We start from the raw sequence: 25,134 nt of genomic DNA, 5'->3' as shown, positions 1-25,134 counted from the left end.
GCTTGCCATCTGTCAGCCTGCACAACTCAGCAGGTCAGGAGTTCTCCTGAAGCTGACCTAGGTATTTTTCCCATCCTAAGCTCAATATCCAGGATGCTGCCAGGTTTAACTGGTTCTTCTTCTCTTAACACATAATGTCAGCATCTTCTACCTGTCTTGGGTGCCATCACACCAGCCAAGCTACCACCATCACTTGCCTGGAATATCTTAAATAAGAGCCAACTAACTAGTTTCGCTCATCCACTCAGACTCTTCCAACTCACTCAGCTAGAGTGACCATCACAAAACGTAAACAGGAGTCAATCCCTCCATCCCACAAAGGACCTGCTAACACCCCCCTCCTTGTTCAACATGGCCAGCTAGGCCTGCACAGTGGGGCCCCTGTCCTGCTCTCCAACCTCATCTCCCATCACTCCCCTCTTCCCCTCTACACTCCGCCCAGCTCCAGCAGCCTTCTCTCAGTTCCTGATGACATAATGCTTTCACCCACCATGGGACCTCTGCACAAGTCATCCCTCATCCTAGAATGCTGACCCCTCTAACCCTTTAGCTTAACTCCTGCACACACGTTCCTGACCTCAGCTTGAGTGTCACATGCTCAGGAAACCTTGGATTCTTCAGTCTGGGTGCTTTGATTCTTCAGAGGGCCTTTGCTATCAGCATTCAAAAATTCCTGTTCCATGGCTCAGCACTTATTTCTCCTGGGTCAGCATGATTATTCACTGGACAATGTGCTTACTGGCTCTCTACTACCAGAATAAAATCCCACGAGGATAAGGCCATTGAACTCTCAGATTTACCACCATGTCCCCAACACACCAGTACCAGGCCCAACTGGGTGGGCGTTTGGCGCCTTCCTCTTCATTTGTGACAAGAGACCATGGTACACGGGCTTTCAGAGGTAACATGCTTTGAGACTGGAGTATGCAGCAGCAGACATTGTCAACCAGCACCCTCTAACATGTGAAGACAGAGGCTCACAGGGATGGACTTACTCAAAGTCAAACACAGAAAACACACAGTGAATGAGCTTGGCACCCATGTTTCCAGTCCAGGCTTCCTTTAGGAGACATTCAGGCTTTTTCACGTGGTGTCTGCATCTATGGCAGATCCTTTCTCTTGTTTACTACTACAGAATCACGAGTTCAGCCTCCCAAGCTCTAGCTCTAGTTTTACTGGAATCATTACCTAAGGCTTTCGCCTCAAGCCTGCAGGTCACAAGCAATGTCATTTGTCTCCATTTCCCTCTGTGGGACACACAGCAAATGTTACTTGAAGAATTTCTGGCTATGAGGCAAGAATCAGTAATTGAATTAAAGATATTCACCTGCTCTAAGCCAATCTTCTGAAAACAAGTCATTTTTTTCTGCCCTGTCAGGACAACATTAAAGAAAAAATTCAGATTTTTCATGTGATTCAACCATTGCATCGTGCCACACAGTTCAACCTGAATAGACCATACACCCTACCCTATTGGCGGGTGCACAGAAATATTACATGTGGCCTTAAGAACAATGCACATTATTAATAGACCATGAGCTTATTCCTTTCCCCAAGTGCCCCCTCCCCAAGCCTCCTCCTCCCTGCCTGTGGAAGGCACAGTCTCCTCCTGCACAGGGCTGAAAATATAGCCTGTGGCTAAGTTAGCAGGGGTGAAAAGCCCCTGAAACAAATATAGCCAAGTGTCTAACACTCCAAATTATGACAGAAACTTAATATCTGTGCTCTACTCCCATCCCCACTCAACTTTTAGCCCTAAGGCAAAACTCTCACCACTAGCCTCAAAAGAGCCAATCTTCTGTTAAATGTAAAAAAACAAAGTCGATAAAAATAGGTAATAGAAAAACTAAACCCAAACCTGCAAATAACAATTAGTTATTCCAAACACCAGGCATAAATCATTTCTGGAAATCACTCATGCTTTATTGTTCTTTTCAAAATGCACATAGAGATTCACTTCAGTTACATTCTAGTTCATTTTGCTTTTTTTAAAAGAGGAATGGAGCTCTCAAAGAAAAAACTGAAATTCTGAGAATCTAATACATTCAAGTTTAAAGGGGACACCAGCCAACTGAGCCACAAAAATTCGTAACAAAAAGGAAACGAGGACAGCTGTACAACCCGACAGTGGCACTACATTTCAAAGTAGGTACAAAATCTCTAAAGCGATGACTACAGGGCTCAGGAATCTCTGGCTTCAAATCAAACAGCTTCTTACCACATACACACGTACAGAAAGCCGCTCTTCTCCCCGCCTTCCAAAACTCCCACAACTTACCAAACTTGGCTCAGTGTAATTTCACACCGTATTTATGATATGGCAAATTGACACAAGCTCACGCTTGCCTACTGAAGGGATGAAATGCCAACAGAAGGCACTAACTCTATTAGTCTGCCCTCAGTTAACCAGTCCTGAGCCATAATAAGTCCAACTGACTTGTTTTGCTTTTAAATGTAAGATGGATGTATCTTTGAAGGGTCTAACTGTACTGCTGAGAGAGTGTGCACAGGCCACCATACAGCATGGGCTGTCAAAAGCAGGTTCTTCCAATTAACAAGAAGTGTCCCCAGCATGGCTGAAGCCAGGAGATGGTGTGGTGATATCTTATACACCGTCAAATTCAAACACTGGGGTGGCTGATCCATTTGGGGGCTGGGGAAATCTGCAAGGTTGTGGAGTGCGACCACATCGCCCCCAAATCTACTACCTGGGCAGATGAGGAAAGGAAAAGCTGGAGGAAAGATCAGTATTTTGGGTTCACAGTAATCCTTTCTCTGGGCTTCCCTGGTGACTCAGTGGTAAAGAATCCACCTGCAAAGCAGGAGACACAAGTTTGATCCCTGGGTCAGGAAGATCCCCTGGAGAAGAAAATGGCAACCCACTCCAGTATTCTTGCCTGAAGAATCCCATGGACAGACAAGCTTGGCAGGCTATCTGTAATCCACGGGGTTACAAAGAGTCAGACACAACTCAGCGACTAAAATAACAACAATCCTTTCTCTATAATCCATTCGTATCTGCAATTTGTGGAAGAGGTGGGGGGAAGGATGTGAGAGAAAAAAAAGCAAAGTTATATGATATTTTCCCCTTTCCTTAGGAGTAGCATTATCCAGGAAATTATCTAGGCAGGCTGACTGTGGAACCAGACAATTAAACTTACGCCAGTTTCTATGCCACTGGTGAATAGTGGTTAATAACTTCACACTTTTCTTTTTGTGTCTTAACAAGGAGGGAATGGCACTTTCAAAATCATTACTGCTCTGTCATCTTGGTTCACTGCCAAAGCAAGGAGCTGCAGAACACCTGTCAAATAACACGCGGCTCATGAAAAAGAAACAAACACCAAAACAGGTTTATAGAAAATGTTCACGTAAGTAGAAAGAGGAATGAGTTTGGGTTAACAGGAAGTCACTCATTGTGGCAGAGGGTGGGGAAGAAAGGAAGATTTCCAGGCCTCAGTTTCTGTGATTCAAGTCAGAGTAATGAGACTCAACCTGCTCGAGCAGAGACCAGCGGTGCAAACACAAGGTTAGTCTGATAGTAATATTTATCTCCTCGTCCTCAGCCACCTCCCTGTGGTTTCAGGAATTAAATGGGCAAAATGTCGAAGCAAAAATACCACCCCTGTCTTCTCAAAGTGGCTCAAAATGTATAAAGAATTCTTTTTTTTTGTTCTGAGTATCCAGGCCATTCTTATCAAATTAGACTTAAAAATCAAGATCCTGTATTAAAAATGCATCTCTTCCACATCCAGCCATCTATAACTGCAGAAACTTCTAAGTCAGCATGAACCCAGGGTCACAGCAAACTAGCAACTAAGCCTGTGCATCACAACTATTGAGCCTGTGCTCTAGGGCCCGGGAGCCGCAACTACTGAGCCCATACACTGCAACTACTGAAGCCTGCATGCCCTAGAGCCCATACTCTGAACAAGAGAAGCCACCACAGTGAGAAGCCCACACATTGCAATCAGCGAGAAGCTCCTCATTGCAACTACAGAAAAGCTCCTGCACAGCCAAAAAAAAAAAAAAAAATTAAAAAGGCCCTAATTTTGATTGGGAATAAGGAAATTCCACCTTCCTTAATGAAATAAATCCTGACACTTTTAAGGTTAGAACTGAGAATACTCTGAAGAGGGAAAAGGCCAGTCCACACAGCCCCAGGACCACCTGTCTGCTGCTGACACCCAAGGGTACACTGTGTTGGGAAGGGTGGGAGGTCTTCTTGACAAAGACCCAGGCCAGTTCACAGGCAGGACTTGACTTTGGTTCCCTCTTCCCAGCTGCCTCTAACATCGACCGCCTGTGTCCTCCTAAACCCATACCCTTTCAACATTCAAAACCCAAGAGCACACAAAGCCACATGTACAGGCATCTTGGAGATGATAGGTTCCAACCATTAAGAGAAGGATAAGATTCTTCTCAATTTATTTTTAAAAGTCTAAAGTTTGAGTTACTTGCAAGAAATATTATATGTTTCCAAAAACATAAATGCAAACCAGGCCTAAATGTAACCCACTTGTCTCCAAATTATTCTATATATTTGAAATTCTTTGTCACTGTACTTCTCTCAAATTACTGAATGTCTAATTTATCATAATCGGAACTGGCCTTACACGGGGGTATTTCCAAGGTATGTCCTCTTCTTAGCTGTATATTTACCAACAATACTTTCACCAGTTTCAGAAAGGATACAGACAAATGGACAAGCAAAAATAGATGTTATTTAGTAAAAGTTCATCAACTTTTTAGTAAAAGTTATAAATAATCTGCAGTTAGGATGCCTCTTGCTTGACTGAAAACAGGTGTTTCTATAGAAGTTAAAAGTATATAAAAAGAACCTTAGTTCTAAAATTACCATTAATTTGTACTATGAAGAGTTTTAACTCATTCCATCTGAATTACCACCCATTCTGAATTAGTAGATGTGAATTAACAAGGTAGAACAGTATGAAGAACTGCAAAGAATTTAGAACCCAAACATCCCTGAATTACAACAATAAAAAGGGAATTAAAAGTTTTTCTGGCTTAGAATTGTACAATGTAAACAACTTCAAAGTGGTAAGTGACATGTGATCACTGAAAAAGGGATATTACTTTTCTTAACATTAAATATATTCTGCCAAAATATATTAAACCTTCATTTTCAGCCTTAAGAGAAATTAACTTCTTATACTAAAAAAATTCAAAATGTTAGTAGGTCAGCTGAAGTTAAAAGTAGTCTTAATGGTGGCTATTAAAATTCTGGAGACAGAATTAGAACTCTTCCCTCCTACCACCCACACAGTTTCCACCAGTCTGGTCTGGCAAGAAAATTCTTCATACTGCCATGTGACAAAAACATATATTTTTAAGACTAAAGTGTCCTCTCAACCTATAGCAGAGGGAAGAAATGAAATACAAGACTCAGCAGTTCTTTAGTATTTCTACATCACAGTGTCCTGTGAGACTCTCATAAATGCTATGCACCCTTTCCTCCTGAAAGCACACATATGCAGACACATAAAATGTCACATACAACTTGAGAAGAGTCACAGACATTCCCTCTGCTTCTATGAAAAGTTCTCATGTGACAATATAAACAAGTGAAACCTCAAAATCCAGGTTTTATAGATGTCCAAAAGATTATTTTCCTCCCTTCTTACTACTTGTACTTTCCTCCACTTTAACCTACTATGACTGCTACTGTTAGAAATGAGAGTGACTTTTCTATTGAGTTGGCAAAAAAATACGTTCATAGAAAAACCCAAACAAACTTTCAACATTACACATGACTCTCTTTTATTAATAGATCAGAGGTCCACAAACTTTTTCTATAAAGGCCCAGAAAGTACATATTTTAGGTTTTGTAGGTCATTCAGTCTATCTGGGCACTAATCAGCTCTGCCATTCTAACACAGCACAGCTGCAGCCATAACAAGTAGGTGTAGCTGTGGCCCAATAAAATTTTCTTTACACAAAATAGGCAGCAGACAGGAGTGAACCCATGATTTATAGGTTATCAATCCCCAGAACAGAAGAACAGATTCAATAACTCCACAGGAAGCAAAGAAGACAAATACAGTTAGACCTCTTCTGTACACGATCCCTAAAAATAATTCCATGAAGGATTTAACACCTAAATAAGAAAAGCCAAAGTCTGCAAAGTTTAGAAGAAAATAAGACAGAATGTCTCTGTCATTGGAGGAGGGAAAGATCTCATAAGACAAAACAGTGTACAAGGGGGGAAAAAATCAAATATGTGACAATAAGTTTTAAAAACTTCTGCACAAGAAAAGACAATACAGTTAAAGAACAAATCACAAACTAAAAGGTATTTGTAACAAAAATGACCAAACAAGAATTAGCTTTTGACCTAAGAATACTTAGAGACATACAATTCAGTGAAACAAGATATACATGCACAAGCAAATCACACTGAAAAAAGAAAACTGAAGCATTAAAACACATGAAAGGATGCTCGCCTTAATATTGAGGAAATGTAAATTAAAATCACAATGAGCTATCAGTTCACACTCATGAGACTGGCAAAAATTTTAATTCTGATAATAACTAGTGGTAGCAAAGATGTGGAACACAAAGAATTACGCAACAAGTATGTTTACAAGTACATAAGAAGTTTAAGACCCCTCAACAGAAAAATAACAAATTCAAAAAGGTAAAACTGAATAGCAAGATTATTCCCAACTATTTTTAAACTGGGCTTCCCTGGTGACCAAGTGTAAAGAATCTGCCTGCCAATGTAGGAGATGGGGGTTCAACCCCTGGGTGAGGAAGATCCCCTGGAGAAGGAAATGGCAACCCATTCCAGTATTCTTGCCTGGAAAATCCCATTGACAGAGGAGCCTGGGGGCTACAGTCCATTTTGCTGCAAAGAGTTGGACACAACTTAGCAATTGAACAACAATTTTTAAATTAACCTCTAATCTGTGACTGAAGAAGTCATGTACCATAGCCCCATGGCCATAAATATGATGAATTTAACTTTCTGAAAGAATTAGCTTGCCATGATAAATGACTGCTCCCACTAATAAAATATCATATACTGCTTGTGGCCATGCAAACTCCACTCCTAGTAATACCCTGGAGAAACTCTCGCACAGGTGGCACTGTCTACTATAGCACGATTTGCAGTAGCAAAGAATTAAACCTAAAAACATGGACAACTGGAGAATAAAAAATATCCTGTGCTATATTTACTCACTGAAATATTACACAATAAGTAACATGAATAAACCAAGTCTGAAACTGTATCAACATGGACCAGCTTAAAAACTGGTGTACAGAATAGGTACTTTCTCCTACTGTTTTTGGCAAACTGCAAAAACACATGTATAGCATGACACATAAATGGTAAAAACTTCTAGGGCACCACATATATAGGTACACATTATCTGTTGTGAAAGCAAAAAACCCTGGGCAGAAAGGACACAACTAACCTGAGAGAGCAGGTACCTCAAAAAAAGAAAGAAATGAGAGCGGGTATGGAGGAAAGGGTCTTCAGTTGTCTCTACAATATTTTATTGCATTTAATTTGTTAAAACTAGGCTTTTTAAAGAAAAGACATTGACAATGTGAAACTTTTGCTTATTTGCAGATAAATCAGAAAGTCTCTTCAGCACTTAATTATAAGATTCTGCCTATTAACTCATTCTGTTTTGCCACTGACATCAACGAAGGCTACAGCCAGCCCTCCATCCCAGGGCCATTTTGAAGGGCTCTTGACAGGCACTAGCTTGTGGCCAAGAGACTCCTAGGAAGGCTTGCCCAGACTGTAGTGTTTTCCTGTAATGATTTGGACACATTTTTCAAATGCCCAAATTTCAGCTCCAAACGCAACTAAAAGCTAGGCAGTCTACAACTGGTTGGCAAGCAGGCTGGCAAAGACTCATTTTAGCCTACTGGGTGAGAAAATGAAAATGCACGGGCTCTATACCCAAACATTAGAGCACACATTCACTTTAAAACGCAATCAGAAATCCAGACCAAAAATCATTTTCTCAAGGGCACAGAAATAACAGAGTGCAGAAATAAAACAATACCAACGTCAATAAGTACTAATTATTCCATAAAGACAAATATTACCATTACACTAAGAATTATGCAATGAGTATGTTTATAAGTACAAAGTTAAAAATCCCTCAAAAAAATGCCAACAAATTCAAAGAGGCAAAATTACACATCAAAATCATTTCAATTCTCTTTAGATTAGCCTAATACTGTGACCAAGGGAGTTATGTATTGTAACCCCATGGCCAGAAGTGTGAATTTTGCTCTTTGATAGAAGAATTAGCTTGCTATGATACATTACATGATTGATCCAATCAACAAAACTTATTATTCAAAGACCATCATTATTTTAAACACTAAATAAACTATTACAATCCTTTGGTCCTTTAATAATTCCAAATTAATAAAAGTGAAAAATCTGGACAGATTTGTGTCACTAAATGGCCTTCACTATTGTTCACAGTATAAAGCCTTAATTGATTAATGATCTCAGGGTGTCTATCGCCATCTAGTGAACAACCACTTCAATTACCACACCAGTCACTTGACTACCTAGTCTTGTTTTCTCTGTGGTTTAAAATATACATCCACTTAGTGCTATCAACTTACCCAGTATCTTTTTTATGTCTCTGCAAATACACTGAGAACAAACACAAATATAGATGGTATTTATGTAGATTCACTTCTGAATATCTATCAACTAGCTTTCCATATTACTTCTCTGGAAATACTGAATTCATGATTTTTAAATAATCTGCACACTATGAGGTCCCTCATACAATTCCTTAACCATTAACTAATTCCTCTACCGCCGAGCAATTAAAAATCATAGAAGAGTTTAAGTGTGAAAGATCACACCTGGGAAAAGACAATATTGATGTCCATTTGACATAACTATTAGCATTTTTATTATAAACCTGTTTTTAAAAGTACAATTAGTAATTACTCTGAGTACTCTAGCAGCCATAATACATTTGATTACAGAAATTATTAGGTCACCAGAGCCAAACCTGCATGATTCCAACAAACTGAGCACACACAAAATAGACTTAAAAATAAAATGGGGGAGGGGGCTTAAGGCCTCCCCAGATTGTGTATTAATCCATATTCAAACGCAAAATGTTAGTCTTTTCTGGTGACATACTACCAGGTTTCCTTCTCATTAATTTCTACTTGAACCTTAATCTAATTTATCCTACAAGGATTTTAAAAGCAATCAACTTCTAGGATTTTCAGGTTACTATATTACTATATTTCAGGTTACTATATTATTTGGTCTACTCTTGGTACAAAAACAAGTTTGATAAGTCACAGAAATATTTCAAAATTCAACAAACTGACTCTCTTTTTACATTTCATTCCTCCTACGTCTTCAATCTTCAAAAGATTCTTGAATTCACAAAGACCTAACATATGGAAAATAACAGTAAACCTACAGACAGATTATCACATAAAATACTTCCATCCGCCAGTGCTAATAATTATCACCAATACATTACAATCAATTTTATTATAGGAAATAATTTCTGTACATGGCTTTGAATCTTTTCAAATAAGATTTCCAGGAAGCAACTGTGTAATTATTATTTCTCATTAACCTCACATTACTTTAAAGGCCCATTTCCCACAGTTGCTGTATATTTTACTTGTGGGAAGAAGCAAAGGGGAAAGAGACAAGGGGAAAGCAGAAACCAAGAATTTAAACCACACATGATTATTTCTAGATTTATCTAAAATTCTTTTTTTAGTGGGGAGAGTAGGGTTTTTTTTTAAACAAAATACTTAGTAAGATTTGTTACTCTTCCATTTTATATAACAGAAAAATAAAAATTGAATTTCAATTCCCTATTAAAAATTGAGCTAAACAAAAATACTGCCCTTAAAGTACAATGGATTAGGGGAGTGGGGGAGATCATTGGACAAATTTGGGGCTTATCATTATCAACAGTGCCCTTTTAAGCTTGTGGATTTCTGAGCCAATGCAGAAAATGTAACAACAGGGATTTCCCAACAGCAAGAGGCACTCTCCAAGGGAGTAAATTGTCAACTATTGCCTCTCATGAGAAACTTAAGAGTAACCTTGATCCAATCTCAATAGTCAACCCATGTATTATCACCCAGTTGGGGCATAGTGAGTGCATTTCCTAATACAAAAATAAGATGGTATTCTATCAGAAGCCACTGGATACATACACAGAAATAAAATTTAAATAATTTTAAAGTAAACTTAGCCTAAGAAAATGAAGACATCCTTCCTTCATTTCAATAAGCCCCTAAAACACCTATATCTTCTCAAGAAAAAAAGGCTTGTGTCTTGAGATGAGTATTGAAAAAGGCGTTCTTCTAGGAATAAGAGGTAGAATACAAAGCAGCCGTCAGGAAAGCCATCCTGAGATGGAGCAAGCACACAACCTTCATGCAGCAAGAGCTTTCAAGTCAGGAAGATCTGGATTCCCATTCAAATAAGTCACTTGTTACACTTCACCTCTGAGTTTATTAGCTTTCTTATCAGCAAAATGGGAACACAATTACCTCTATCAATTGATTCTTATGGGGTCGTACTGAAGAATGCATCTGAAACTGTCTCACATTATGCTGGTGTCCAATACATGTCTTGCCCTCCCTCACTGTGCCCTCAAGAGTCTTTGAGATTGGGCTTCCAACAGAAGAGCAGCTCTCAAAGTCCTGTTCATTTCATGCCAGTGAGATCTACATCATCCAATACAGCAGTTCACTAGCCACATAGGGATATTTGAGGTTAATTTTAATTATAATTATATAAAATTCAAACTCTACTTCCTCAGCTGGCTGACAGTAGCCAGCTATCAAGCACTCACTAGGCACTTGTGGCCAGCAGCTACTACACTCAATACTGCAGATGGAGAACGTTTTCATCATTTCAAAGTGCTATTACATACGTCTAGTCTAGATTCTTCACAATCCAGATAATCACGATGGTGTGATCACTCACACCCACCTACAGCCAAACATCCTGGAATGTGAAGTCAAGTGGGCCTTAGGAAGTATGACTACTAACAAAGCTACTGGACGTGATGGAATTGAGCTATTTCAGTTGCTGCTAAGTCACTTCAGTCGTGTTCGACTCTGTGAGACCCCATAGAGAGGAGCCCACCAGGCTCCCCCGTCCCTGGGATTCTCCAGGCAAGAACACTGGAGTGGGTTGCCATTTCCTTCTCCAATGCAGGAAAGTGAAAAGTGAAAGTGAAGTCGCTCGGTCGTGTCCGACTCTTAGCGACCCCATGGACTGCAGCCTACCAGGCTCCTCCGTCCATGGGATTTTCCATGCAAGAGTACTGGAGTGGGTTGCCATTTCAGTTGAGCTATTTCAAATCCTAAAAGATGATGCTGGGAAAGTGCTGCACTCAATATGTCAGCAAATTTGGAAAACTCAGCAGTGGCCACAGGACTGGAAAAGGTCAGTTTTCATCCCAATCCCAAAGAAAGGCAATGCCAAAGAATGCTCAAACTACCACACAATTGCACTCATCTCACACGCTAGTAAAGTAATGCTCAAAATTCTCCAAGCCAGGCTTCAGCAAAACGTGAACAGTGAATTTCCAGATGTTCAAGCTGGTTTTAAAAAAGGCAGAGGAACCAGAGATCAAACTGCCAACACGCACTGCTGTGCTGGATCATCGAAAAAGCAAGAGTTTCAGAAAAGCATCTATTTCTCCTTTATTGACTATGCCAAAGCCTTTGACTGTGTGGATCACAATAAACTGGAAAATTCTGAATGAGATGGGAATACCAGACCACCTGACCTGCCTCCTGAGAAACCTGTATGCACGTCAGGAAGCAACAGTTAGAACTGGACATGGAACAACAGACTGGTTCCAAATAGGAAAAGGAGTATGTCAAGGCTGTATATTGTCACCCTGCTTATTTAACTTATATGCAGAGTATATCATGAGAAATGCTGGGCTGGAAGAAGCACAAGGTGGAATCAAAATTGCCGGGAGAAATATCAATAACCTCAGATATGCAGATGACACCACCCTTATGGCAGAAAGTGAAGAAAAACTAAAGACCATCTTGATGAAAGTGAAAGAGGAGAGTGAAAAAGTTGGCTTAAAGCTCAACATTCAGAAAACTAAGATCATGGCATCCGGTCCCATCACTTCATGGCAAATAGATGGGGAAACAGTGGAAACAGTGGCTGACTTTATTTTTGGGGGGCTCCAAAATCACTGCAGATGGTGAATGCAGCCATGAGATTAATTAGCCTTCAATTAAAATAAATAAATTTATATTTAAAAAAGAGAATAACATGGCATAATAATGACAAAAAAAAGACGCTTACTCCTTGGAATGAAAGTTATGACCAGCCTAGATAGCATATTGAAAAGCAGAGACATTACTTTGCCAACAAAGGTCTGTCTAGTCAAGGCTATGGTTTTTCCAGTAGTCATGCATGGATGTGAGAGTTGGACTATAAAGAAAACTGAGTGCCAAAGAATTGATGCTTTTGCACTGTGGTGTTGGAGAAGACTCTTGAGAGTCCCTTGGACTGCAAGGAGATCCAACCAGTCCATCCTAAAGGAGATCAGTCCTGGGTGTTCATTGGAAGGACTGATGTTGAAGCTGAAACTGCAATACTTTAGCCACCTGATGCGAAGAGCTGACTCATTTAAAAAAACCCTGATGCTGGGAAAGATTGAGGGCAGGAGGAGAAGGGGACAACAGAGGATGAAATGGCTGGATGGCATCATCGACTCGATGGACATGAATTTGAGTGCACTCCGGGAGTTGGTGATAGACTGGGAGGCTGCAGTCTGTGGGGTCACAAAGAGTCGGACACGACTGAGCAACTGAACTGAACTAAACTGAATCTAGATTCTGAACAGGGGTCAGCTTTTTTTTTTTTTTAAGAGCCAGATATAAATACTTTAGGCTTTGCCGGTCATTCAAATTTCCATCTTGACTACTCAACTCTTCCACTGTACTGCAAACGTACCTACAGACAATATTTCAATGAATGAGTGTGACAATGTGCCAATAAAACTTTATTTATAAAAGCAGATGGCAGGCTGGATTGGGCCCATAAGCTGTAATGAGCCGACCTCTACTCTATAGAGGATTCTGACTCCAGGTCCCCAGCATGAGTATTCTGCCTATAACCACTACCTCCTTAAGACCAAGTAGTCTTAAATCCACTGACAGAAATCAGTATTTTACTAGAGCTAAATGGAATTTAATATCTAATATAACTATTCTCTTACAAACTAAGGAAAATCCACGCACACGGTCCTAAAGCAGATGAAGCTTTTAGTGTTTACAGAGGGATAGCACCTCCAATCTGTTTGGTATGTAGCCCATCTTTCTAAAACCAGTTACTCTAAATCTGTAATTCCAGTTCTGATGATGTTCATGCAATTAGGAATTTGTACATCCAGCTGCCTACTTAAAATGCCTACAGATCTATTACAACTCTCAAAGGTAACATATCCAAGACAGAACTTCTCTCCCAGATTTCCCCTTCTTAATAAATGGTTTTGCTAGCTAACCAGCTAAAAGACAAAAATGGAGGCACCCTCCTTGACTTCTTCCTTTCCCTCACACTCCAACCTAATATATCCACAAGAAAACTAGCTTCCTTACATCACAGGCTTCATTCATGCTACCTCCTAAAGAACACTTCCTTGACCAAGCTAAGCCAGCCAGCCACCTTAACAGTGTTCAACTTACCACTCTGTTTTAATTATCTGCATAGCATTACTTCTATCATATTGTCTTATTTTTTATATTTGCTTATTCACATATTTAAAGTCTGATTTCCCAAATGACCTTCTCTCCACCCCAAGCCCTTTCTATACCCCTTGCTCTAGGTAGATACGAGCCTCACAACAAGGGGACTTTTTATGTCTTGCTCAACACTCTATCCCTGGTACCTCGAACAATCCCTGGCATACAGCAGATGCTCAATAATTACACATACACAAAAATTGGATTAATGAATGAATCCTTACTTAAAAACGTATCTCGCTCAAATTTGTCCTAAGAAAGGGATATTTGAAGCTGTATTACTAGGAAGCAAACTTTTTGGCTCTCCCACTCCGTAATATGTATAGTTTAAAATACTTTCATTTTAGATATGGCAATGTTATACCATTTACCTCCCTTCCTTTGTATGTCACCAAAGCAGCCAGGGGTTTGGCGTAAAATCTGCTGTAGGAGAATCCCAGGCAGCCGTACATACTGTTTGCCGTGAGCTTCAAAGCCTTCTGTCGAATGTCATACTGCAGACCACACAAGGACAAAAGACAGACAACAATATTTGCAGATGCATAAGCATTACATTAGATGTTTTCTAACTCACCAATAAGAAACCCTCAGTGTCCTTGGAGAAAAGGACTCTGAACACAGTCAACCCATCCTCCCAAAGCCACGATTCCCTGACCTCCTAGAAGCAAGTAAACAGATTCCAAAACTCTCAGGTCAGAAGGCACTTGCTCAGATACATCTTTGCAGACAGAGGTGCCTTGTACTTTGAGGCATCAGATGTTTCTGAATGGTTTCCTACCCACCAACTTAAAGTAAGCACATGCATTTGTCCACAGCATCATGTTTAAATCACTCCTAGATAATCAAATTTTCAAAGGTGAGACTGTCACTCAGAGGTTGCTGAGTGGAAAGATATACCTGAAGATGAAGGTCTGGATTTAAATCTTGCTGTTTCATTAGCTGTTTTACTTGTCTTCTCCGCTCTACCAGTTTTCGGATCTCTCTGGGCAAAATGCCCATTTCCAAGCTTGGATCTGGCAGCTCGGGGATCTGCTCTTGCTCTCCATCCTGATGAACACAAGACAAAAACTTCAGATAAATCAAACTTTTGTGAAATGAATTCCAAAAATCATACCTTGTGGGAACTTAACCCCACATCTTGTAAAGCTACTTTCTTGTCTAAGTATAAAGGTCAACAATGCTGAGAGGGCTGAAAAGCAGGTCAATGCTGCCCTCTTTTCAGTCAGTTCTCTCAGCCTATCATTCCCAGTACCTTCCCAATCTAGTTCTTGACAAAATGTAGGCATCGTTTAAAAGCATGAATTTTTTTACACATGCTCCTTTTCCCCCTTCAACAAGATTGGGGAGCAACATGTTTGGGGGTATTGTTTTTAAAATAAAAACATTAAGAGAGACTGCTTTAAAAAAAACGCAGTTAAATTACTATTTTTAAGACCTGTGCACTACCAAACAAAATGCTACAAAACTGTTAAACTATGGGGAATCACAGCAATTACTTTAAATGTTTTAGACTGAAAAATAAAAACCTAAATACTAAATCAGCAAATCTCTTTTAGGAATCTGGGGCCCATATTTAAATAGGCCACGACATTTCTAAAAATTAACACACATATACTCCTTAGTATTTATGCGGTAACTTTTATCTATCAATTGCTTTGCAATTGGTACAATAGCAACATTTTAAGAAAGCAACCAGCAGTCTTCCATTAAAATTTACAGGAGGAAAAGGCAGGGGAAGCATTAGACCATTGTTCTCAAGGCTCCATTAATTCTACTGAATATTAACAGGATACAAAGAAAAACCAGGCACATTTGCCCTTTCAAAGGTTCAAAATTAAAAATAAACCTCTTGGCTTAAAGTATGTCAAGTCAATGCCATTTGATAACCCAGTTTTTACAAAGTATCTGATTTTATAAAGATCAATAACTGCAAATGAACAATCTCACAGTAGTAACAGGGACCTATTGTTTTCCAATAGAGCAGATGATGATAGCAAACCTATCAGAGATCTTGGTACACACTCCAGTTTATTTACAGCAACCATGGAGGTCCAACAGAAAGTAAACTGAAAGAATCTGAAGTCAGGCAAGTTACAATCCATGCCTGGCTCTCCCAGCACGAGCTGTGTGGCACTAGCTGTTCTGAAGACCAAATGCAGTACTGCCCAGGAAAATGATACAGAACCCATAAACTGCTACATGTATAGTATTTCTTAGATGACTTCTTTCAACTCTGAAGTGTAATTTCATATCCAGAATCTAAACTGGAAAGCTCAAATAACAAAATGGTGGTAGGGGGGAAAGGAGGAGCTATATAATGATAACTATCCTAATACTGACACACACAGGACACAATCCAAAGAATATTATTAACCAAACGTAGTCACTACCTCTCAGGGATGTCTACTCAATACCTACCCTGTAAAATTATCCTCCAGTCTCATAGAAAAGCCTATCCTCAGCAGACACATTTGTACTGTGTGAACACGCTCCTGCGGCCACAGATGATGGACAGGTGTGTTCACCAACCTAGGCAAGCCTCTAAGATTCTCTCTTCCAGGAATATGGAATTAGAACTGAAAAACAGCCACCAAGCTGGAACCAAAAGACTTGTAAATTTAGGAGTTAGAGAGCAAATAGACATCTTCTGCCCCTTGCACAAAGAAGCAGAGAAAAACAACATACAGAGATAATGTCAATTTACATCTTTTACTGCTGGAGAACCAAATCTAATCAAATTCCCTACTGACAGTCAATTGTATATAAGTTTTATATATGAAGAACCACACATTAAGTTATTAAGCCATTCATAAAACTGTTGACTGTATGACCACTAGTTAGATTAAAATTCATGTGATATAATTCAAAAGGATCCTTTCGAAAAGGATGTTTAATGAATAGAATCGGTAATAAATGCTTTCATGGCCAAAATTAAAGCCTGAAAATAACAAGTGTTACAGAAAAAGGGGAACAATTCACATACATGACTGGTAGGAGTATAAAATGGTACAATGACTTAGGAAAACAATCCAACAGTTTCAAGTAAAAGATACACTGTCCAATGCAACCCAGCAAATTCACTCCTTAGGTATCCCCCAAAACGAAAGCTTTATTAATAACAGCCCAAACTGAAAATAATCCCCATGCTGATCTCAGGGGAACAGATAAAAGGAAAGAATAACAATAATGCAACAACACAGAGGAATCTCAAAAAAATTACACTGAACAAAAAAAGCCAGATACAAAAGAGTGCATACTGTATCACTCCACTAATATGAAATTTTCGAACAGGCAAAATTAAGCTATGGTGATATAAGTCAGATCAATTACTGACTGATGGAAGAGGGGATTGACTATAAAAAGCCAAGTGAAACATATCACAACTTAAGGGATGAGGCTACAGCACTACTTATAGAGAAATTTACAGTTGCAAATGTCTAAATTAAAAGAGATGATCTCAAATCAATAACATCACCTTCTATCATAAGAAACTAAAAAAGGGCTAAGTAAATCAAAGAAACCAGAAAAAAGGAGGTAATAAAGACTAGCACAGAAACAGAACAAAAAAGCAATAGAGAAAAACTCAAGGAAACCAAGGTTGCTTGTTTGAAAAGATTAACAAAACTGATAAACTTCTAGCTATACTGAAGCTTTTTCTTCAGAAAAAAAGATGACTCAAATCACTAAAATCAGGAATAAAAGGAGGGGACCATCACTACTGACCTTAAAGAATTACAGTGATTAAAAGGAAATAATATGAACAAGTTTATGCCAACAAATCAGATTACCTATACAAAATGGACAAATTCCTAGAAAAGGCAGAAACTACCCAAAGTGACCAAAAGAGAAATAGAAAATCTGAACAGACCTGTAACAAGAGACTGAGTTAGAAATTAAAAAAAGAAGTCTAAGACCAGATAACTTCACTGGCAAAAATTAAAATATTAAAACAAATCCTACATGAACTCTCCCCAAAAACCGAAGAGAAGGGAACTCTTCCCAACCATTCTATGAGGCCAACATTACCCTAATACCAAAACCAGACAAAGACATATACAACTATACACCAACAGCCTTTATGAATACAGAAAAAAACTCAACAAATACTAGCACATCGAATCTAGCCATATACAAAAAGGATTATACACCAAGTGGGATTTATCTCAGGAACAAAAGTTGGTTCAACAATCAATATAGCATACTATATTAAAAGAATAAAGAACAAAAACCATATATTGATCATCTTAATAGATGCAGAAAAGGTAGTTAAGAAAACCCAACACCATTTCATGATTAAAAAAAAAAAAAAACTCAAAAAACTAGTGCTAGAATGGAACTTCCTCATACTGATAAAGGCCAGCTGTGGGAAACTCTCAAGTAACATAATATTTAATAGTGAAAGACTAGATGTTTTCCCCTAATATCAGGAACAAGAAAAGGGTGTCTGCTCTTGCCACTTCTATTCAACTGTACTGGAGGGTCTAGCCAGGGCAGTTAATCAAGAAAAGGAAATATAAGGCATCCAAATTGAAAAGGAAGAAATCAAACTTTCTCTATTCACAGACAACAGGATACTGTCTATAGAAAATCCTAAGGAATCCACAAACTATTATTACAACAACTAATAAATGAGCTCAGAAAAGTTGCAACAAGACCAATATACAAAACTCAGTTCTATTTCTCTACACTAGCAATAGACAAACCAAAAATGAAATTAAGAAAACATTCCATTTACAACTGCACCAAAAAGAATGAAATATTTAGTAATAAATTTAATAAAAGTGAAAGACTTGTACACTTAAAACTAGAAAACATTTTTGAAAGACATTAAGGACCTAAATAAATGGAAAGACTAGATTTTCATGGATTGGAAGACTTAAAGATGGCAATATTCCCCAAAGGGATCTACAGATTCAATAGAATCCCCATCAAAATCCCAGCAGGTATTTTTGCATTAATTGACAAGAGATTCTAAAACAAACAAAATGTGACATGTATCACTACAATGGAATATTCAGCAATAAAAAGGAATGAAGGACTAATACATACTACAACACAAATGAATCTTGAGAACAGTATGCTAAGTGAATTAAGCCAGACACAAAAGGTCACATATGATTCTGTTTACAGGAAATATACAAAAATACACAAATCTATAGTGGTGGAAAGATTAGTGGTTGCCTAGATCTAGAAGGGACTGAAGGAGGTAAGGGCTAAAAGGAAGAGAGTATCTTTGGGGAAAAATGAAAATGTTCTAAAAGTGATTATAGTGCAGTTAGCAAACTCTGGGAATAAACTAAAAGCCATTAAATAGCACACTTTAATAGGTAAATTACAGAGTCTGTGAGTTACATCTCAATAAAGCTATTAGATAAAAGACACAGAACCAGTCTGAGTCTCCTCCTACCCAACACTCCCCCATTCTGACCACGAAGAAAGGATACGTTACCTTTTAGAAGGAAAAGCTAGAATGCCATTACCTTTCAGAAGGAAAAACTAGAACACCAAGCCCCTTGCTTATCTTCCCCCTTTAAGCACTATTTTTAATCTCAATTTCAAGGGTTCCCAGTTGAATACAAACCTCTACAACTTTCTGTGCCTCTGAAGCAACTCTTTGCACTGTTGTAAAACAAATGTTGAATTCCTGAATGATGGAAGGATACAAACTGTTGAAGTCCAGAAGCAAAATGAACTTATCATAAAAACCTGCAAGGAAAAAAGGCCCATGTTACAAAAAGTCTTTGGCATAACACAGTATTAGAAGTACTATACTATGACTCCTTATACTATCCAGAGCTGTGAGGCAGACAAAGGGAAAAAAGGAGTTGACTATCACCCTGTAAATATATATCAGAGTGAAAAATCAGGTAACCAAAGACAAAGAAAGAAGAGATCCTGTCTGGCATGGAAACCTCAGCAGTCCCCCCAAAATACTTTATTATTATGGGCAAACACTCCCCCTCATATCAATTACTTTATTTTTTTTTCATTTACTAGATCCTATCAATTACTTTACACAGGTGCCATGTACATTTCCAAAAAAAAAAAAAAATTCTGCTAAATTCTCCTTCAAGAACGCATTCCTTTCCACCTATCCTCCCCGCCTACTCCTCAAATATTTAGTGATCTCTACCAACGAGTGGTTATACATTTTTTTTTAACAATCACACCTTCAAAGAATAAAACAGGTAGCCTATTTACCTGTTTACAAACTGCTAAGATCAGACAAGATATATACATAAATGTCAGTAGTGGAACGATCCACCCTTTTTACTAGCAAAGGGTGAACAGAAAGCTACTGTATTTCTTTAGGACATTTACAAAGAGTTATCTTCACCTTCAGAAGAAACTGAATAGAAGTAAATGTCCACAGTTAAGACAATAACAACAACAGCAAGCATATACGGATAGCTTACTGTGTGTCTGGTACTATTATTCCTTAAATCCCAGTGTGGTATTTTTCTTATTGTCGGACCAGGGATGGAAACCGTGTCCCCTGCCTTGGAGGGCAGATTCTCAACCACTGGACCGCCAGGGAAGTCCTGACAAATAGCTATATATTGGACCAGAGGTTGGCAAAGATCAAATTCAGCCTATCTCTTTTTGTACCACTCATGAGCTAAGAGGAGTTTTTACATCTTTAAATGGTTGGGGAAAAAATGTACAAAGACTATTTCAATGATATGTGAAAATGACACAAAATTTAAATTTCAATGTCCATAAATAAAACTTTCTTGGAATACAGCAAAAAAAAAAAAAGATTCACATTAATCCCATGTTAAAAGACTGGCAAACAAGATTTTCACATGAACGTAAGAAAATAAATAAGGTCATTATGAAACCTATTCGCTAACATACAAAACACAACTCAGGTCTTTTAGTTTCTCAAGCTGACTCTGCATTAAGAAGTCCCTTCACATCAGGGACAAAGCCATCTGCTGCCCAGCCTTACCAACTTTGGGGTCCAAGACCAAGCCTCCAGAATAAGCTGCTTTCTTACGTCCTTTTTTGTATTTATTGGTGTCTCCATCAATGTCTTCATCTTCATCTCCCTAATATCAAATGGAAGGTAACTTCACCAGCCAGCAACTCATGAACCAATTTAAAAGGTTTATGACTTCCCCCTTTCTAACTGCAGTACACAGTTCTAACAGATATTTTACTTTCAGTTAATGGTCCTCTGGGGAAAGACAGTTACTTTAACATGTTCATGAATCCAAATGAATGCCAAGCATAGTACTTACCAAAACAAACACTGTATCTAAGTTGATAAATATGCAAATTCCACTTTAAAATATTTCTGAATAATAGGACTTCACATTTTTAAATCAATGGATACTAAAAATTCAACTACTCATGTCACGTAAAATTTGAGATTCTAAGAGTTCTCTTATATTCATTACTCTAATATTCATGATATAAAAATACAAAATATTTAGATATTACCATTATTCTCATTATTAATATGGACACCTTAAAATAAGTATGTCCATATGCTAAAAATTCTTTTCCAAGTAGTTTAATTAGCAAACATTTAATACTCAGTAGAAGTCAAACTCCTCTAAGTTAATACTTCACTAATTTTAATAATGTACGTAAAACAAGCACAACAAAAGAACCTGAGTCATTTTAACATTAAACTCCCATTCTAAATTGATTACTATCCGTGCTGATATAACAGTAGCTAAGCTAAGTTTTATTTCTGGTGTGATGGAGGCTACTTCAGAAACCTGACTGTGGTGACCTTAATCCTACTAGAATATAAAAATGCAACCACACAACATAAAAATTAAGGCTAAGGGGTTCAAAGAAATAAAAGGTTTGACTAGTAGTACTAACCCAGCAAAACAATTTCCATCTACGGTCACTCATCAGAGGCCTAATGCCTCCCTCAAAGAATTTCATATTTCACAAATAATTTTTATCTGTATAGTGAAAAGTAGAGAAGGAAATGACCATACCAAAACAATGGAGCAAACAGGATAGTTTCCACTTATCTGGGAAGTAGATGTTATCACAGCCCAAAGAAACAATCTTGTTAATAAAAAGGGGGGATATAAAAAAGCAAAACACTATATAATTTTGGACCCACCAGTTTCTGCTGAGGCTTTCTGAAAGTCTGCTTGTCAGGCACAATATAGTTGTTTTCATAAAATGCATGAAGTAGTAAGAACTCATTACGCTCGGATCGTCCACCCATCAGTGTCCTAGACTATTAAAAGAGAATTAAAAAAAAAAAAAAAACTTGAGCTCAAGACCACAACAAACAAAAGCAAATCAAATCGATAAATTTAATCATAGCACCTCCTTCAAATTCACTCATCATATCAAGGGCTGCTTTTAAAAAAGGGGGGGTATTAATTATTTTCAGCAGCTTCTTTAAGCACTACAGTTAAAAGGAGACAAAGAGAGCTTAAAATATCCACAACTTGGCTATTTCTTTACTCTCAAATGGACCATTCCACAAATCAGACACATCCAGATGTCAGAGACAATCCTTATGTTCACCCAAATTTCAACATACTGCACCTGGCTTTCCTCCCCTTCTCCCAAGCAGTTCTTCACTTTACAAAAGAAGCCCAGCTTTCAAAATACAAGTTACTCATTTTATAAGCATGCATTTAGACTCATTATCATATAACAACTACCCCAAGAAAACACTGGATCCAACAGGAAATGCTTTTTCCCCCTTTCTAAGTTAAATTTACCATAATGTTCCCAGCGATGTTAGTGATCTGCAATGCTAATGGAAGAACATTTAGCTCACACATGATCTGCAAAATGAACCTGGCATCTTTCCAGGTGTGCTCCAACAGGTACAACAGATGAGAAGAGTCACTGTACAGAAAAGTAAGAATGAAACAGAATCAAGTAATTAAAAGAAACAATGATTACAATTAGAATTTCATAAAGCATTTTACTAAAAATTTTTGGTTATGTAGCTTCAGAGCAATGGCACCTCACACTGCAAACAATTTAAAATAAGGTCAGTATGAAATTAGGAATTCATTCATACCATTGATCCCAATGCCTTTCTCTAAAACAAACAAACACAAAAATCACACTAAGATAAAGTTATATGTTAACTACAATCTAAAAACACCCTAAATCCTTTCATTTATTTCATCCACTAAATATGTATTACATACCCACTCTATGCCAGACATTGTTCTAAATTCTGGCAGTGAAAAAAGAGACAAGAATTCCTGTCCTTATGGGGGAGATAGAATACAACTTAAATTTTTAATATGTGGTATGTTAAATAAGGCTAAGTGTTAAGAAGAAAAGTTAAGAAGGGAATATTAAGGGTGAAGAGCAGAGACAAATTTTAGTTAGGGAACCAAGGAAGAGTCCACTGAGAATAAAGACCCACAAGAGGTGAGAGGGTAATTCTTTCAGATGGGTAAATCTGAGGGAAGAACATTCCAGGCAGACAGAACAGCACATTCAAAAAAAAATTTTAATTAAAAAAAAAAAAGTATGCCCAGGGCTGAGCATAAATCTCGCAGTTCCAGTATCAAGAACGAGACCAATGGCTGCAACACAGAGAATGATGGAGAATAACAGAAGATAATGACAGAGTTAATGGCAGAGAGACCCACTGTATAGGACCTTGTAAGTCAAAATAAGTGCTTTGGTTTTTACTCTGAATGAAACAGAAAGTCACTAGGAGACTTTAAGTACAGTGCCATATCCAACTTTACTTCAGCACAGGAACTCTCGTTCCTGGGTTGAGAACAGACAAGGAGTCAAGGGCAAAAGCAAAGAGACAAGTAAGGAGGCTAATATAAGACCCAGTGACCCAGGAGAAAGAGGATGGTGGCTTGGACCAGGGTGGGTCCAAGTGAAGAGAAAAGAAGTGGCCAGATAGACACACATTTTGAAGATGGAGCTGACAGGATTTCCTGATGCATGGAACATAAGATGTCAGAGAAAGGAATCATAGATGCCTCAGAGGTTCTAGGCTGAGGATGACTCTGGAGGTTTCCAGTGATACTGGAAAAGAAAGAGAAACAAGGAAGAGAAAGTCAGGAGCTCAGTTTTGGAACAGGCTGAGTTGGAGGCTCATATCAGACATTAAGCAGAACAGGGAGGTAGAGACATGAGTCTGAATTCAGGGGAGACATCCAAAGTGAAGATATGCTCAGAGGAGGCATCAGCACCCACATGGTACTGAAATTCCTGCAAGTCGATGAGATCACCCAGGCAGGCAGCACAGTCAGAAAGAGAAGCAGTTTGAGAACTCAGGAGGAACAGGCAGAAAAGAATCTAAAATGGCCATAGGGGTAGGAGAAACCTTATGTAAGAAATAATCAAGCAAAAAGTTTCCATTATGCAAAATGAATTAAGTTCCAGAAATTTAATGTACAGCAACGTGGTGACAGCGAATAATGTATTATATACTTGAAACTTCCTAAGAGGAAGAAATCTTAAGTGTCCTCATCACAAAAAAGAAAAGAAAAAATTAGTGCTTATGTGAGGTGATGAGTGTGTTAATTAGCTTAACTGTAATGATTTTTTCACAATGTATATCAAACATCAAGCTGTATACCTTAAATAAAATACAATTTTTATTTGTCAATTTGACCTCAACAAGGCTGGAAAAAAGAAGTAAGCAGCAATATCTCCAGATAATTGAATGACTTTTCAGATTTTATATTTCCAAAATATTTGCATTAATTTCTGAATTAATGAATTATGGGTGGAAACCTAAATATCACATCAATTTCCAAACTGCTCTCAGGAAACATCAAGATGGTGTTAAATGAGGGAGATATTATGATAAAATTAGAATAATTCAAAAGGCAAAATAATTCACATCACTAAAGGAATGGAGATGTGATGCTGACATGAAGACAGACAATTTTCCCCTCCACAGCACCACAGGCTCCTGTTCCTCCAGCCTAAGGATGATGCTGGCATCTCAGCTAATTTCAAGACAGAGAAATTCTGAAGCATCCAGGATCATACCTGTACATGTTTCGTATAGTTTCTATTGGGATTACAATCCTTTCAGTTTTCAAAATCTGTTGAACAAGTTCAGATAAATGGTAGCTTTTACACCGAATCAGTTCCTTCGCCGAAATTTCCACATCACAGATCATTCGGCCACAGGTAGCATTTTTTTCACCAAATCCACTCCTGCCCTACAGGGGAGGACAAAAAGTAAATCCCATGGAAAAGCAGACACTGACATTTTGTTCTAACTTGATTTGAGGCTAGCCCCAAAATTGCAATGATGAAACTTTCATTCTTCCATTCATTCAGCCATCATTCATATATTTTTGAACATTGACTATGTATCTGACACTGTTTGGTTCACTCAGAATATAAGGGATACAGCAGTTAGCAAAGTAGAAA

At 38.2% G+C, this 25,134-nt stretch overlaps 1 protein-coding gene and 1 non-coding gene across 5 annotated transcripts in view; both read right to left on the bottom strand.

The window, feature by feature from the left end:
- Positions 1-25,134, bottom strand: part of POLA1 (DNA polymerase alpha 1, catalytic subunit) — a 295,724-nt gene that overhangs the window by 230,738 nt on the left and 39,852 nt on the right. For all 4 annotated transcript variants that reach the window (XM_027535159.1, XM_027535161.1, XM_027535160.1 and 1 more), the window contains exons 20-26: positions 24,745-24,920; positions 22,482-22,611; positions 21,866-21,985; positions 20,726-20,825; positions 19,355-19,479; positions 14,671-14,820; positions 14,145-14,267 (exon numbers count right to left, since the gene is read on the bottom strand). In XM_027535159.1, coding sequence (XP_027390960.1) covers positions 14,145-14,267; positions 14,671-14,820; positions 19,355-19,479; positions 20,726-20,825; positions 21,866-21,985; positions 22,482-22,611; positions 24,745-24,920 — 924 coding nt within the window. The remainder of the gene's footprint in view (positions 1-14,144; positions 14,268-14,670; positions 14,821-19,354; positions 19,480-20,725; positions 20,826-21,865; positions 21,986-22,481; positions 22,612-24,744; positions 24,921-25,134) is intronic.
- On the bottom strand, positions 20,014-20,143 carry LOC113888284. The gene has a single exon (XR_003509920.1).

The sequence above is a fragment of the Bos indicus x Bos taurus genome, chromosome X, assembly GCF_003369695.1.
Source record: "Bos indicus x Bos taurus breed Angus x Brahman F1 hybrid chromosome X, Bos_hybrid_MaternalHap_v2.0, whole genome shotgun sequence".
NCBI classification, from domain to species: domain Eukaryota; kingdom Metazoa; phylum Chordata; class Mammalia; order Artiodactyla; family Bovidae; genus Bos; species Bos indicus x Bos taurus.
The sequence above is the reverse complement of the archived record's forward strand: the minus strand, read 5'-3'. Positions and strand labels throughout refer to the sequence as shown.